Source organism: Anopheles gambiae, chromosome 3 (genome assembly GCF_943734735.2).
Source record: "Anopheles gambiae chromosome 3, idAnoGambNW_F1_1, whole genome shotgun sequence".
Taxonomy (NCBI): Eukaryota; Metazoa; Arthropoda; class Insecta; order Diptera; family Culicidae; genus Anopheles; species Anopheles gambiae.
In genome coordinates this window covers 96,727,966-96,744,762 of record NC_064602.1, presented here as the reverse complement: position 1 = coordinate 96,744,762, position 16,797 = coordinate 96,727,966, and the positions used below count along the sequence as shown (strand labels likewise).

General features: G+C 50.3%; 3 protein-coding genes across 15 annotated transcripts; all 3 read left to right on the top strand.

The window, feature by feature from the left end:
• The first annotated feature begins 438 nt into the window (after window positions 1–438).
• On the top strand, window positions 439–2,237 carry LOC5667855 (uncharacterized). The gene is made up of 3 exons (XM_001689192.2): window positions 439–912; window positions 979–1,640; window positions 1,758–2,237. The coding sequence occupies exons 1-3, from the start codon at window positions 474–476 to the stop codon at window positions 2,043–2,045; spliced, it is 1,389 nt and encodes a 462-aa protein (XP_001689244.2). The 5' UTR covers window positions 439–473; the 3' UTR covers window positions 2,046–2,237.
• A 319-nt stretch (window positions 2,238–2,556) lies between these two features.
• On the top strand, window positions 2,557–4,877 carry LOC1280425 (UDP-glucose 4-epimerase). Its single transcript, XM_320278.5, has 4 exons — window positions 2,557–3,360; window positions 3,445–3,570; window positions 3,644–4,182; window positions 4,339–4,877. The coding sequence occupies exons 1-4, from the start codon at window positions 3,121–3,123 to the stop codon at window positions 4,481–4,483; spliced, it is 1,050 nt and encodes a 349-aa protein (XP_320278.2). The 5' UTR covers window positions 2,557–3,120; the 3' UTR covers window positions 4,484–4,877.
• A 118-nt stretch (window positions 4,878–4,995) lies between these two features.
• LOC1280427 (atrophin-1) lies at window positions 4,996–16,740 on the top strand. 13 transcript variants are annotated; one of them, XM_061659911.1, is made up of 11 exons: window positions 5,236–5,647; window positions 6,655–7,974; window positions 10,117–10,565; window positions 10,635–10,734; window positions 13,664–13,872; window positions 13,956–14,076; window positions 14,654–15,006; window positions 15,071–15,211; window positions 15,275–15,566; window positions 15,653–16,131; window positions 16,212–16,740. In XM_061659911.1, the coding sequence occupies exons 2-11, from the start codon at window positions 6,852–6,854 to the stop codon at window positions 16,293–16,295; spliced, it is 3,351 nt and encodes a 1,116-aa protein (XP_061515895.1). In that variant the 5' UTR covers window positions 5,236–5,647; window positions 6,655–6,851; the 3' UTR covers window positions 16,296–16,740. The 13 variants fall into 13 exon arrangements, with proteins under 13 accessions (XP_061515888.1, XP_061515889.1, XP_061515887.1 ...); XM_061659910.1 differs by having other exon boundaries at window positions 5,238–5,440; window positions 14,642–15,006; XM_061659909.1 differs by having other exon boundaries at window positions 5,238–5,647; window positions 14,642–15,006.
• Window positions 16,741–16,797: the final 57 nt, after the last annotated feature.

Here is a 16,797-nt window from a genome sequence, read left to right as displayed (position 1 = left end):
CACCATACACGCACACATGCGACCGAACGATGCAACGGACGGATAGAAGCGACAAGCTAAACGATGACTGATGGAAATATTCAACTAATGAAGATCATTACCGCTATAAAGGTGGAGTCAGTTACATTTTTGTTTGAAAGTTTCGCGTTATTGATCCACATTGAACGGTGTGAGGATCTATTTTTAGCCCCAGCCACATTCCAATGTAACGAACGCAACGACAGTCCATGATCATGTTGCACAAAACGAGCTGCAAGCAACGAACCCCGCCAACCGGTGCCGAGACAATAAGACACTGTCGGTGGTTGTTTTAAACTTTACGCGAGCAGTTCCGAAAACATTCGTAAATGTAAACTATGTCTGAAGAAGACACTATTCCATTGTGAGTGGCTACCATGCCTTATTCACGGGAGGCACCACGCAGGCACCATTAGTTCCTAGCAAACAGTGCAAGCTGGCGCATATCTACCACGATGAGGAAAGTGCGTCTATTCGTGATACTAGCTGTGCTACTGAGAATCTCTTCTGCAGATGCATCCAAAATTGTTCTAGACAGTCACTTTCATTACGTTGTGGTGGGTGGGGATCACGTGGCGGAAAGCGTGGGACGGTATCTTGCTGCCCGGGACACGAATAAAACGGTGCTAGTACTTAAAGGTAGCCGGTGTAATGATGTGCTAGAACCATCCGAACCGTCGAAGATGTGGCTGGAGGTGTCGTACCTCTTTGCTGAGAGTGCCCACTACCTCGGTTACGAGTTTATCGATCCGTTTCTGCACGGTTCTAAGCCGGGCATTGCGTTTACCAATCAAACTGCAAGTTTTATTCCACCTACACAGCAGCTCTACGCGGTCGATCCTAATTTGAAAATGTTGATCGATGCCAGACCTCAAAGGATCATCTACAACAAGGGTAAGAAGAAAGAAGGGTTTTACTTTCAGAAGATAAAAATGATAAATTATTTTCACATTGTTGCAGCATCTTCAACGGCGCTTGGAGTGGAAGTAAGCATCAACTATGAATCGCTGTACATATTTGCGACCGAGGAGCTGATCATAGCGGGGAGATGTTTGGAGGACTATAAACTTATCTCTCAAGTTGATATACTTCCGTGGGATTTGTTGAGCAAGCTCCTTAGTAATATACCGCTAGAGATTGCTCTGAAAAGTCCCATCATTGCTCCAATATTTCGCATGAATGCTACTCCAACGTTCAACCATACGATCGAACCGAATAAGCAGCCTTACTGTCTTCTGGCGACAGAACTCTTCATCGAGACATTATCAAAATCCCAAACCAATCAAACCACTGCCTCCAAAGAAGGCATACAACCGAACGCGAAAGTGAACATAATCGTCAACGAACGGGCACCGGATCGTTGGATAGGATTTAATCCTTCCGTCATCTACCAAGACACAGCAACGGAACTGAACGACCCGGCTACAGTTTATAAGGTACTAGCGGACACCATCGACAAATGTATGAAAATAGGAACAAGTCAAACGTTTCAGCAGCTGGGCCTTTCGCTACAACCGCACCAGCCACCAGCTTCGGCCAAACACAGTTGCCCACCGGACCAGCCGGAGAGCGTGCTGTGTTTTGTAAACTATACGCTGACCACCGCTTACAACCGTGAGGAGGTAATGAACTTGTACCTGAAACCGCGCCCTGCCATTGTCCCTCGCCGTACCCCATGTGACCTTTCGTTTCGTTTTATGATTTTTTGTTTTTGGTTTCTTCTTTTGTATCCACGGTAGGACACGCCTGTGAGTGCCTCCCTGCCCGAGTTGGACCATCTTACGGAAGACTTTCGGCTGAAAAGTTCTCGGAAGCTTCGGTTACTTCCCTTTGGCCTAACGTCACCGTTTCTGGAGCATTGGTGGAAACGGATATTCTCGCCGAGAAAGATTGCGCGCGAATACACGACCCGGATGGGGATTGTGAGTCGCGACTTGGGACAGTTGAACCTTCCCTCGATGGATGCGCTGTTGGACAAGCTGAAGGAACGATTGAAGGCCATTGGAAGTATCCCATCGAGACATTAGATAAGCGTGTAGATAAGTGCCTGTTAGTGTGTAATTCTTCTGTAAGGTACGATGATAGATGCTCAATTTACTGATAGGACGCCTATCGGTGTCAGGTATCATAATCAATGAGCTCGCAAGTAAGACATCCACAATGGATACGTCGTGTTGTTTATGAACCTCAAGTAAAATACATTTCAGTGTAAAAAATTACATGAATTACTTACATTTATCAGCAACAAAGAACTATTTTAATATCTATCCGAGCTCGTATCCGACCTTCGATCATGAATACCATATACTTGCCACGTGTCGGAACGGATTCTCCAATACAGTGATGTTTCTATCCTCGGGCTCGATTCAGATGTTGAGCGCTTTTCTTCCTTTCTTTTTTTCCTAGCTTCGGTAGTTCGAGGCGATAATGCTGCAGCGCTTCGATACACTGATAACAAAGCCATTGAGGCAGTTTTAGAGTAAGAAAAGATAAGAAAATTACCCTCGACGAAGCTCTAAGCAACAAAGAGAGTGTTTTTCAACATGTTTCAGACACTTTCTGTTCAATTTTTTGCTTTTCACAAACATTTTCCACAAACAACTTAGAGGGGAACTTTTCAACTCATCCACAAGCGGGCATTTAAAGCCGCCTGCTTTGGTAGTGTTGGTGCAATGTCAAACTGGTGTACGTCAGTTTGCTCGTTGTTTGTTTACATTCGGTGGTGTCCCGTACGCTTCGGAAACCTCGCTCGCTCGCTCGCTGGCTGCCTTCCTTTTTTCCGCTCTTGCTGGTGAATGAATGGAGTGAAAACAATTTTGTCATCAACAAGCCCTGGCAGCGCCTGTACAACTCACAAGCGACGGCCGCCGCCGGTGGCTTGATAAGGGCATCCAGACAGGCGGAGGAGCAGCACGCGCTGTAATCAGACGATGTGCGTGTGTGTCGTACAAAGGCGTTCTTCGTTCTCGGCTGGAGTGTGCCGCTCGTTCAGATGAGCTGTAGCGACCGTGCGGTGCGGTGCGGATCATAGTGAACATTTGCGTGGCAATCGACGTGTGACACACCAACGACAGAACGAACCTAGTGTAGCAGAACCTAGTCATGGCGCTGAACATTCTCGTCACCGGAGGGGCCGGATTCGTCGGGTCGCACACCGTGCTGGAGCTGCTGAGCGCGGGCCACGCGGTCATCTGTGTGGATAACCTTTGCAATGCGTACGGCGGCGGTGGCTCGAAGCTGCCGGAATCGCTGAGGCGGGTGCAGGAAATTACGGGTGCCAGTGTAACGTTCTATGACGTGGACATTCGGGAGCGGGATGAGCTGCGAAGCGTTTTCAACAAGGTTTGTGCTGCTGTTCTATTTGCACAGATGTGCTCCACTGTACAGGCGTGGGTGCTAATGGGGTTTTTATTTCTTTTTCGACAGCATAAAATTGATTGTGTGGTGCATTTTGCCGCACTGAAGGCCGTCGGCGAATCATGCCGCATTCCGCTGCAGTACTATCAAAACAACATTACCGGGACGAGCATTTTGCTCGAAGTGATGGCGGAGGTAAGTGCCAGGTGAAGACGGTAGAGAAAGCCTTCGTGCAAATGTAAATATTTTCTTTCACCTCCCACTCAAGGCTGGTGTGTTTAAAATTGTATACAGCTCGAGTGCCACCGTGTACGGCGAGCCGCAGAAGCTCCCTCTGACGGAGAGCCACCCGACGGGCAGCTGCACCAACCCTTACGGCAAGAGCAAATACTTTACCGAAGAAATCATGAAGGATCTGTGCGAATCGGACCCACGCTGGACGGTGGTGTCCCTGCGCTACTTCAACCCGGTCGGGGCGCACAAGTCGGGCCGCATCGGGGAGGACCCGAACGGCGAGCCGAACAATCTGATGCCATACATCTCACAGGTGGCAGTCGGGCGGCGCGAGTGTTTGCGCGTGTTCGGCAACAACTACGACACGCCGGACGGGACGGGCGTGCGCGACTACATCCACATCGTCGATCTGGCCGAGGGGCACGTGAAAGCGATCGACAAGCTGGCGGGCGGCACGATAAGTGGGTTCCGTGTTTATAATCTGGGCACTGGTCGCGGGTACTCGGTGTTGGAAGTAGTTAAAGCCTTCTCGAACGCTTCCGGCAGGGAGGTGAAGTATGAAATTGTAGATAGGTAATAACCGTTCCCATATCTTGTTGTGCACCTAACATCAAACAAACATCCACCGCTACCCGCCCACTTTAACGAACCCACATCCACTCTTGTAAATTTGTGTAATCTTGTGTAACACACGTACACCCGTACATTTGTGTATCCCTTCCCTTCTAGACGTGCTGGAGATGTTGCGGCCAGCTACGCGGACGTGTCACTTGCCGCCCAAGAGCTCGGATGGACGGCGAAGCGCGGACTGGAGGAGATGTGCGAGGACACCTGGAACTGGCAGAAGAACAATCCCAACGGCTTTGCTGGATAGATGAAGATGCGGCGGGGGGCGGGAGAGTGTGGAACCACGATAATACACGGGATACGTCACTAACTGCACCAAAGTTTTGCGTTGCATTTTGCAGCAATAATAGCTAACCAAAACACCCCTTTCCTTTCGCATTCTAACACGCTTTGTTGTAACCCTATGCTTTTAGTTGCATTTTCCCCTTCTGTTCATAACGCTTTTTAGAGCAACAATGTAGTTAGTTAAACTTAAATCAATGAAGTAGATTGCATTTTGTAGCTGATTACACTAAGCACCGCATTTGCACGGTGGACAATAGCTGATTTTGCATGTTGCTAGTGTGATTGGATAGCAGAATAAAGAATAATGTTCACAATTCGTGTGAATGACCTTCACACAGGTTTGTGTGATTATCACATGTATCGGTAGCCGTTATTATATAAAAATCGGTAGGAAATCTGAACTTAGAAAGAAAATTTAGTCGTTTTCAGCCTTAAATTAGGATTATTTTGTAAAAATGTGCAAAAATCTTTTAATTTTAACGGACAATTTTTTAAATTTTAACGAATAACAAGGTGCATACATGGACCGTGCACATCATCTTCGATTAAAATCTGAGCAATTAAGTTTTGAACGCTTCATCTGTCACTTCTGGTTTAATTTTTGAAGATACGGAAATAGTAAATAATTCTTTATAATTCAGTTTTAATAAAATAATGAATTATGTTCGTTAAAAAAAAGCACATAAACAAACCCCGACCGAGCTGCTGTCAGCAGTACGTCAAATTGCGAAACGTCAAAGCGGCAGTACCTCGCCCTGCAGTCACCTTGTTGAAAAGCGGCGGACATTTTGAGAAGGAGGCTTTATTTTCGTTTCAGTGAAAATAATGCCAAAAAAATGAACAACTAAGCGCGTTTTCGGTGCGGTTCGGATGGCGTGCAACCTACTTCACGGTGAAACGGAACGATAGACGTGTTTTGGTGCGTACAGTGCGGGTGGTGCGGGAACTAGAATCTGTGATTAAACGAACGCGCAAGGAGATAAGAAAAAAACACATCCTCCCAAGCCCCTCGCGGCTAGATCTCCTTGAACAAGAGAGTTCGCAAGCAGGGGGAGGAAGAAGCTCGGCTGGTGTGTCTGTCGGTGCCCTTCCCCGGGAAGATCGAGGAGCAAGGTGCTATAAGCAGGTGTGCAGAATTTGGGAATTTATGATCGGGTGGAAGCATAGAAATTGGCTGAAAACGTCCTCCCCTTCCCTCAACCGTAGTGCTGTGTGCGGGAGTGTGTGTGACAGGAGCGGGCAGGAAGAAGGGTTGATACAGGGAAAGCAATTGCATAGACGTGCGGATGGTGTGTGTCGTGCGAGGGGGGATGATAACTGGTTGGAAAACCCCCGGCCCTGCATCACATCTATCGATTGTCAGTGATAGTGTCTGGAGCAGCAGGTTATTGGCGTGTTACCGTGGAAAAGTGCAGCCACCCATCCCTCCGTGTGGTGAGGGAAGAGGAAAAATAGGAAGAAGAAAGCTGTCACGCAGTATGTGCCTTTTTTCCTGCTATTGCTTCCCTTCTCTTGAGGCATCATTGCGAGGCAACGCTTCATGTGCGAAAAGTCAAAATCATCCCCCTCGCCTAAGGTCCCTTTCGCCCCCCCCCCTCCCCCTCTCCAGCCGAGAGGGATGCTGCGATTGTACAGATAAATGTTGTGCAGGTTGCAGAGGTGGCGGTGGTGGACAGTGCAATTTGCGACGAGTGCAATGAGTGAGAGGGGAAAAGCATACATCCTCTCTCTCGTTCTGTCGCACTACTTCATGCGCCCACAAAACAGCGACAGTTGACGCGCGGTTTTTTGTGTGATTCCCTTCTTCTCTTTTGCCCGTTACAACATTCTCGCGTATGTGTAATGCATGCGTGCGCGTGCGAAGCGAAACAGAAGAACCACTTATGCGTATACGTATACACACTGTCGCACCATTTGCGCGATGCCTGTGTGCGTGCGCGGGCAATAGCAGGCAAACAGAAGAAACTAATTTCAGAGAAAAATGTTTTTAAAAACGATACATTTTCGAAGCAGTTGTTGTCCACTTCAGGCTCCCTCAAACGTTGATAGCTAGTTTAGGGCAATTTCATGGATTTTTATGATACATTTCATCGCTCTCCTTACAACACTGACATTAGTTTCTTTCCTTTGCAGATTACGAATGCTCCCGGCAGCGCCGCACGATGCGTGCGATGGTAAAAGATGCGTAAAAGTGCTTCGCGCCAAACAGAGCAATCACAGTGAACCCAAACAAAAGCGAAGAGAAGGAGAAACAACCGCCCAGTAGCGAGTAGCAGTACTCCCTCCCAACCAAACATACTCTACCCCAACGCTAGTGCAACGTGCCCGTGATGGATCCCGTCGGACCGTGGTCGTACTCGTACAATCGAATACCGGGCGCAACGGGAGGCGAGTTCCATCATCATCTTGCGACCGCAGCGGCTGCCGCCAGCGGAACGGCCGGACTGACGGCGGCCGTGCATCACAACGCGGCCGGCACCGGCACGGTCGGTGTACCCTCCACCACGTCCCAGCTGTTGCTGCAAGCCGCCCACACGACCTCCCTCGGCTCCACCAGCGGACCGTTCAACCCGACCGGCTTCCTAACGCCGACCGGCGTGGCAGGGTACGATGCCGTGTTTTCGCCCCTGTTTCACCATGCGGCGGCGGCCGGCAATCCAAAACCGGCCCACTACAGCACGACCAGCGGTGGTGTGGCCGGCAACAGTGTCTCGGTCGGAAGCAGCGGCGGATTGAACACACCCCACCGGCAGGTGCTGATACAGGCGCAGACACCCGGAGCGGCGATAGCGGCAGCTGCCGCAGCGGCTAACGCCGCGTCCAAGCAGCACACGGAAAGCTTGCGCGACAATTACGCGACGACGACGGCGGCGGTGGCAGTGGCCGCACAGCATCAGCAGAATTTGGTGACATTTTTCGAGCAGCAGGCGGCCGCCTCCCACACCAGCACGCTCAGCAATGGGCCGAACACGGCGGTGGCTGCGAGCACCTGGCAGGGCAACAACAACCAGCTGCCCAGTCCGTTTGGCATTATGCCGCACGAGAACGTGCTACCGTCGAGCCCGTCGGCCAATGCCAATGCAGTGAGTGGAGCCACGACGGCAGCGACGAAGTACGAAACGTTCGGCAGCCACTACAACAACACACTGCAGCATCACCAGCAGCAACAGCAGCAGCAACAACAGCAGCAGCAACAGCAGCAATTGGTGTCCATTGTGGGGAAAGTAGCGGCCGGTTCATCCGCCGCACGATCCGCCTCCCCGGTGGTGAACGTGGTGACAAAACCGGTCGGACAACCGCCATCGAACCATGCCACGGCTGGCTACTTTCCGTCGCACGGTGGCACCAGCAACACCAGCAGCACCAACCCGTACGAAGCTTCACACCAATCGAGCGGTGGATCATCGTCCACCTACTCTGCGGCCCAGGGAAGCAGCGGCGTCGGTGCTACAAGTAAGTCTTGTCCTCCACCCAGCGACGGTGTTGGTCGCGATTCGTCTTCGCTCCTGTCAGCCGGCTCGGGTGCAGCTGCATCCGCCCGTACAGCGGTGGCCGACTACAAGTTCGCGTCCGTTCTCTCCTCCCCATTGTCCCTGTCTTCGTCGGCCACGGTTGAAGCGGGCACGGCGCTCTACGCTTCGTCCCGTGCATTGAATGCAGACGCGACCCTCAAGGGAAGGCAACACAATTCGCCCGGTGTATTGCAGCACCATCCGCAGCAGCAGCAGCAGCAACAGACACAACAGCAGCCACAGCAGCAACACCTGCCCTTTCAGCATCACCCACTAAACCACTTTAGTATGCCCCGGTCGACGACAGCGGACCATTCGCCAACGTCGATCCTCCAGTTCGGAGGCAGCAAGGTACGATCGTCCCCCTCGTTAGGTTCTCCCTCGTACGGGGGAGGCAAAGCGGCCTCCCAAGTGATACTGAGTCAGCAGCCACAATCCTCACCGATTAGCTACTCGATGACGGACAACAATCTACAGCAGCAGCAGCAGCAGCAGACGAAACTAAACCGTATAAACGGAACCGGGTCTAGCAGTAATAGTAGTAGCAATAATAATAGTAGCACGAATAGTAGCAATAGCAATACGAGCGCGCAGTCTCAATCGGCATCGCAACAGCAGCAGCAGCAACAAGCTTCCTACCAGCAGAACAGAACCAGTGCCTCACTTAGCTATAGGTCCACCACTTCCTCTTCTTCCGCTTCGGCAGGGCCGGGTAGCTATGGGGTAGGGAGCTTGGGAGAGTCGACCAGTCCCGGGGTGGTGCATGCCGCGCTCGGTGCAGGAGGAGAAGCCAGCCACCATCAACAACAGTCCCTACAACAGCAACAGCAGCAGCAGCAACAATCGTACCATCATCCGCATGTGCATCCTCACGGACCGTATCACATGCTGGCGATGGCTGCGGCTGCTGCTGCCGCTGCCGCTGCTGCCGCCACGAATGCGAACGGGATGGGCATCTCTTCCTCCACCGGTGCGTCGGCACTTTCGCGCGTTCCGTCCTCCTCGCCAGCTGCCGGATCTACCTCGTCCACTTCGTCCGGTGTTTCTTCCGACTATTCCTCGCCTTCGTCGTGCAACAGTAATCCTCCCAGGAAAGGTTCACCCGGTGTAGGGACGCAGCCAGGGTATGGTTCCATCTATCTGTCGCTACCGGGTGGGGCTAGTGCGTTGCAACAACACCATCAGCAGCAACACTCTTTTACGTTGGATCAATCGAAGAGTGACGCGCACAGTCAACAGCAGCAGCAGCAGCAGCAAATTGCGTACCCTTCTGTAATCACTCGAACGCAACAATCTCTTCCAACCGCACACCAATCGCTGGAAGGTCAGTGGGAGTCGTCCGCGGAAACTAAACACGATCCGATGGCAATGGTAAAGAACCTACAGCGGCCTATGCTAGAGGAATCCCAGGCTGCCAGTAAAGAACCTGCAGAGCTATCGAAATCTTCCAAAAACTCTCGCACCACCAATACAAACAAATCGAGACGGAAAAAGAACGAAATACCTTCCTCGCCCACTCGACAAAGCGGGCTGAAAGTGAACGGAATGGATCAACTGGCTCAAGCGGAACAGGAAGCAACAGCGGCATCTTCGCAGCACGATCTTCAGCGGAATGATCGTGTCTCGATCAAGAGTGAACATGACGCGTCCGACGGTCCCGACCAGCGATGGCACTATGGAGCGTCGTCCCACGATGGTAGTGTCGGCTTTTCGGTTCCCACTAGCTCGCCCTCTTCTTCCTCGACGGTTTCGTCCGCTTTCTTTCCCACTTCGCCCCATTCTCATCATCTGTACTATCCTCACCATCATCATCACCATCCTCTTGGGACGTCCTTGACTCCACTCACTCCCTCCACCAGTCACCATCTTCACAGTGGAGGTGCTTCCCAGCCGGTGGGTAGCGCGACCTCCTCTTCCTCTTCCCAGTATACGACACTCCTGAACGTACCGCAGCTCCCTGGGGGTCACCACGAGGCGGCTAGGAGCGAAGACGAACGGCACCGACTGACGGCGGCGGCACAGTCGCAAGCGCACGACAAGGTAGTCGTGCCCAATATAGAGGAAGAACTTGGCTTTCTTGCAGAACACAATGGCAGCAGTCCGCGACCTCAGGCAGCAGCAGCAACAGCAACAGCAGCGGCTAGTAAGCCAACACCTTCCAGAGGCACCACCAGCGGAACGCTCGGTCATGGCACGGACGCTAGCAACGGTACGCCGGGAATGGTCTCATCCGCACCGAAGAAGCTCAACATACCGGAAAGCATGAACAAGGGCTTCATGGCGAGCTATCTGAAGTTCCTACAGGGCGAACGGGAAGGTTCTCCGCCGCCGGTGATGCGGTCCGGTCGTAAGACGAGCTGGTCCAAACCCACCGTCACCACACCACCGTCCGGGGGAGCCTCGAACAGCAAAGGCACGCCGGTAGCGAACGCAGCTACGCCGAGCGCCGCCGGCCCGAAGGGAGCAACTTCACAGTACAATAACACCCAGACGGACGCGTCGCCAGCCGGGGCGACGGGCAAATCGCACGACGTTAGTAACGGTATCCCGGCGTTAGAGAGTGAGAACCAATCCGCTAATTACAGTATTCCCGCTCTGCAGACTCCCAAACCGGTGGCGACATCTCAGCAGCAGCAGGCTAACACAAACAGGAAACGAAAGTACAACGCGCCAGTATCACCCGCCGGAAGCAATCACGAAGGTAATGCTCCACCGGGGTCGACCTATGGATCGGGCACGGTGGACAATGCAGGTGCTGGTGGTGCTATTGGGCAGCAAGAATTCTCAACGGACACGAGCAAAAAGCTTGCGTCCGCTGAGGAAACAACACCAATCATCAGTATACCGAGAAAAGCGCGCTACCTTCAGCAACAACATCTACAACAGCAGCAACCGCAAAGTGTGGTTGTTGGTGGTGCGGGAGATCCTTCCGGAAGTGCTGCTTCACCGTCCGAGAGCAATCTAATGCTATCGTCCCCTACGGGAGCGGGCACACATCAGCTACAACAGCCACAGCAGCACATGCTGATGTCTTCCGGCATTGGGCTTTTGCCCTTAACTGGACATCAGCAACTAACGCAACAGCAACAGCAGCAGCAACACGTGATGATGCAACAAACGTACTACCATCCTCATCACCATCATCATCACCAGGCTCAGCAACTGCAGCAACAGCAGCAGCAACAACAGCAGCAACAGCAGCTCGCCCTTCATCAGAATGCTCACCTGCAGCAACATTTGCAACAGCAGCAGCAGCAACAACAGCAACAATCGGACGAAGCGGCTGCGTTCAATCTGTACGATTTGCATCTGCGAAGACAGCGATGGTAGAGCACTGCGTTGTTGTTGCTGCGGCGGTTGTTAATGGTGATGATGATGATGATGATGATGATGCTGTTGTTGGGTGAACGCTTCAGTGCCTCCTTTGTCCTTCTCATCCTCCCTTTCCCAAATCCTCTCTGTTATACGCGGGTTTGTGTGCCATTGTTGCTGATGAGCAGGAGTGCTGCGACGACGGGAGTGACCTCCAATGGGATGCCGATGCCGGGTTCCACGTTGTTGTTGTTGTGTGCGTGTTTGAATCTTTTTTTTATTTCCTCCAAACCGTCTCCAAGCGCCGCCGGGGTGTGCTACCAGAGTTGCAAGTCGCTTTTACCGAATCGCACCGCATTTTAATGACACGAAAGTGCTTTTTGTCCTCACTACTCTCTCGCTCTCTCTCTCTCCCTCTTTTTGTGTCCCTCTTCTCCTTGTCTTTGCTCTGTCGAATCGAAGCAGAAAGTGTGGTGACGCAAGTGAAGGCATTTAAAATGGTTCTGTGTGCTTAAATCGTGAAAAACAAAATCTGTTTGACAAACACAAAAAAAAATACTCAAAGACACATTGATTCGCTGATCGCTGTGATATGTACATGTAGAACAAAATTGCTTTTTTCACGTTTGAAAAGAATCGTTGTTGTAACACAACCCCAATCTCGGTGCGGTATGTGTGTGTGTGGCTCTCTAGCTGGTTTAGGGCGAACACTTCTTGTGTGTTTGATTAGAGTTTCTGTTTATGTTGTTGCTGCTAGCTCTCTTTCTCTCTTTTGCATTATGCGTACCTAACGAGGGCACATCAGTATGTTTCGTAAATTGAGCAGTCTCCGCTGCACTTTCTCTACGCAGTCAGCAAAGTTAGGTTGCGATTATTATTAGTTTGAGGAATCGAGAGTTCGCGCGCACTGTACATAGATAGCCGGGTGTAGGGTGATAGCCAGTCTCCTTTTTAACGTAAAAAGCCCAGTGATTGAAAGGCAGGAATTTATTTGCTTTCAGAAGCACACGCTCTAAACAGAACGAGGTTCGTAAAGGAGGGTAAATGAAAGTATTTCTCTGTTGGTGCGTGTAGTGCCAAGAGCATAGGAACTAAACGCCATTAACACAATGGGACAATATGTTAATCGACAGGAGGAACGGAACTTTGGACTAGTTTGGAGTTGGCTGGTGGGGCCCAGGTCTAACCGGAATCGACCAACCCTCCACACTAATCCATTCGTTCCAGCACTAACAAACACGTGTATGCCATATTATGACGATCACAATCGAGGAGGATGTTTTTGGAACGAAGTGTTGAGTATAGAAAGTATTTAGGTGATAAGAGCAAGCACCGAGATGCGACCGACGGGCACGGAAATGTTCAGCAATATTTTTACTTTTGCTCTACAGAGTTTTCTATCATTTAAAGATCACCGGAAAATCATGTTTACACACACACAGATGAAGAAAATCAGAAGAAATCAAGCAGCTACTGTACGGAACGAAACCGGAGTTGTAAAACCGGCCATCGGCAGGCGTGTAGAGTAAAGCCAAGTTATTTGCGTAAACAGCGTGCTGTAGTGTTTAAAAAAAGAAGAAAAAAAGCATGCGCGCCACAATGCGTGCATGTTTGTACAAAACACAAACGCCCTCCCCCTTCTGGGTGGAGTTTGGTTTAACGAGAATGAAGGTGCTGTATAGTGGATTTACTACGAGCGAGAGAGGCAGGATGAATGGGTGAAATTATGAAAAGAGAATATAAGCAAAGCCTTTGACTTTATATGATACAAAACGGTGTGCGCGTGTGTGTGTGACAAGCGTAACAGAGGTAGCAGCACCCCGGGCGGACGAATGGAACAAAAAATGCTATTAATTTTCGTTATCGAATCCCCCTCATATACCCCCACCACGATCGAACATACTGAAAACATACAGAACTCCTGCGTTTTTCGTCGTTGTATGAAAAATAATGTATACGTGGGGTTTGGAGCGTGTCATGATCGTCCCCTTCCTCCCGGCACACAGCAAAAATGGCCCAACATCCCAACAAACACAAATCCCGCCAAACAGTATATTACCCTCCCCATTTTTCCCCGCTCTTTCCCATTCATCCACGTGTTGCTACATCTGTTACGTTCGATCCGAACATTTGAGAACTTTAACGCGTGCAAAGAAGCGCTCACGATCATGGTAATGTATCGATCGATCGACGAGGAAGCAGCATTTAGAAGGAAGGATCTCCATCAAGGTGTTGTTGCTGAAGGACGACTCCCGGTTGCTCAATGTTAGCCTGCGTTGTGCTTTTTTAACCATTTTTCTCTTCACACACAAAAAAAGATCCACTGGTCGTTCCCCAGCGGCGTGAAATGTCCAACCGACGGGCGAAATCGAAAGCGGTACAGCTGCAGCAGGAAATCATTATCGGCAGCCAGGGACTACACACGCAGCACGGCTCCCGCCATCACCCGTCGGACGAGATCGAAGAACCAGCAGAGTTTGCGAACGATTCCGACTCTGACCCAGCGTGGACACCGGAGGGCAATAAGGTAGGTGGAATCACTTTTTTTTGTAAGTTAATTTTTAATTCTTTAATTCTCACTGTGACTCTCTCTCTCTCTGCCTTGCACAGGATGACGATGAGGAGGAAGGATCCGGCAGCAAAAGAAAGTCCAAAAAGGGCAAAAACACGTTCGGCATGGATCGGTCGGCCAGCAGCAAAACTCAGCAGGCACGTTCGAATATCCTTTCAGGTCCGTATCCGTTTGAATTTGGGATGGCGTTTGCTGCAATTCTCTGCTGGTGTATGGGGGAGGGTGTAGTGTATATTTGCTGTGGGGCGTTTAGAATCCCTTTAGCATCATGATCATTATTTCATGCTCGTTTTACGCAATTTTCACACTCGGGGGTTTCAATTTAATTTATTTGCTTAACTTATGCTTTGTTGCTCTTTGAGCTTCGTCTGAGACTTCTTCTTTACCTTCCGAGATGATAATTGCAATAACACACACACATATTACACATTCATTTTGTCATTCACATCTTACTGTTGTTTTCCTTTCGTACCGCGTTCTAACTGTTGCTCACAACCTCTCATCATACGTGCGTATGTTGCTCACCTTTAAACTAATCCACCGTCCAAACCACACCTTCGTTCTATCGCTGTGTGCAACAACTACTACTAACCCGCGCATCCTGTCGCTAATGGTAATTGATCTGTTTCATTTTCTAAAATGAGATAAATGAGCTGTAAAAAGGCGTGAAAGTGGTGTTCGATGCGGAAAGAGAAGATTCACGACAAGTTTTGCTTTCTTTTAGTTGCGGCCGCAGGTGCTGGAATAGCCGATTTCGATTACGGCAGTGAGGAGGATGCCGCCAGTGCGAACAACGGCGGCGGTAGTTCATCAATAGGAAATACATTTACACCTAATACAATGATCGGAATGCAACAGCAACAGAACTCAAATACTGCAACTACGCCACAGGCACAGCTGCATCAAACGCCCCTAATGCATGCTCAGACAATGCCCCAGCAGCAACAGCCTATGGTGATGTACGGTCACCAGCAACAACCGTCCGCACAGCAGTACAATATGCAGCCACAACAGCAACAGCAAACGTACAACACAACAAACACATCGGCGGCCATCAGCATTCAGGCAACCAATGATGCTAATTTTCAGGTAAGAAAGTCTTATTATATTCCAAGCAATTGAAGATAACACTCTTCTCTTTTCTCTTATCAAGTTGGGTGAGTTTGTAGCGGAACGGACGGACCTTGCGCAGGATTGGCCACCGATATGGCGCGTTGATGACAAAATGTTGCTCCAGAAGTACGAACCGTTTGACGATCAGAGCGGCAAGGTTCTTTACCGACACGTTACGACGGTAAGACTGCTTGAGTAATTCGTTTTCTTATACTAAAATACATTATTGTGAACCTTTTTGCAGTATTCGGCATGGAATGAAGAGTCGAAAAAGAAATACGTTCGTGTTCCGGTTCGCTTTCGCGTGCACAACCAGATGGACTCGATCGTGGAGTTGCTGCGCAATGAAATCACCACAGCCAGTGGCAACAACACGCACCGAGACGATGGCATGGCGACGACCAACCAGAACCAGCTGATGGAGAAGTTCATGGAAGACACCAAGATGTACCAGGATGTGTTCGAGGTGTACATACAGACGCTGATATCGCAAGCGCTGGATCCGAACTTTTTGAAGGAGATTTTCCAGGAACAAGGTAAGAGATGGAAAATCTCTAGGTAGATGTATTGACATTAACAGCTTTATCCTTTTGTGTCTTGTTTATTGCTGTTGCTTCTTTAGATCAATACTTCCTGTCGCGGGTAAAGACGATCGAAAGCATCACCGAGGATCGCAAACGGCGGCTCGTCCAGATCACGCCCTGGCCGCGCAACATACTCAACTCGCTGGCCACCTTCCCGGCGTACGACATCATGAACGATCTCGGCCCGTCGACGATGGTGCCGCTGCACCACCAGCACTGTGTCGCCTGCCATCAGCCCGGCTTTGCCGCCCGGATCGCGCTGCAGGGCAGCACCTACAACAGTGCCACGCTGGCAACGACGACGGCGGCGCCCAACGACCAGCAGTACGACAAACACTTCCAGCTGTGCCGCCGCTGTGCGACGCGGTTCGAGTTGCTGCACAAGATCTGCCACCAGAAGTACATGATGTTTGTCGAGTGTGCCAAGCGCGTCAACCAGCAGATTGCGAACGAGTCCAACCGGCCGGCCACGGTCGTGCTGAACGAGCTGCTCGCCGACGAACACTGGCTGTCGATGGTAAGAAGGATACGGAAGAAGCAAACGAGTGCTGTAAGTAATACGTCATTTTTGTTACTCTCTTCCCACCTCCCGGACAGCTCTTCAAAGAGGTGCGCACCATCTGGGCGGAAATAGAGCTGCTGGAGCAACAGCAACGCCTGCAAACGGCTGGCTCTCAGTAGAGGCCTGTGTGACAGATGCTTCACTACTTCTAGGGCGGCACTGCCAATCTGTTTTGGCCCTTCACTCGGCCACTCGGAGTAGAGCATTACTTCATTTTTACTTCTTTTTTGGACGGGTAAAGCGTGCACACCTTCGTTCCATTCGTTTTCCGTTTATTAGCTAAGTTTACTTGTGGATCGTTTTGTTTCGTTACTCCCTTTAACCGTCGTTATAATATTTGTTCGTTGTTTTCCGGGGCCCCTTTATCATGTGGAGCGTACACTCTATTATAGGGCACTTTGTCTCGTAGGTTGCATTTCGAATTGGAGAGGCGTTCCCAATGTACATTCTCGATGTGTGAAGCGAGTGTAAAGCGTGTTGTACGGGGCAAACATTAACTACACACGTAAATGACATACAACTTAAGAAAACACGGAAATAAATCATACAAGCTTCCCAAATGAAGTTCTAGTGGTTGACAAAAAGAATAACCTGAAAATAACGGTGATATTTCTACCTAAA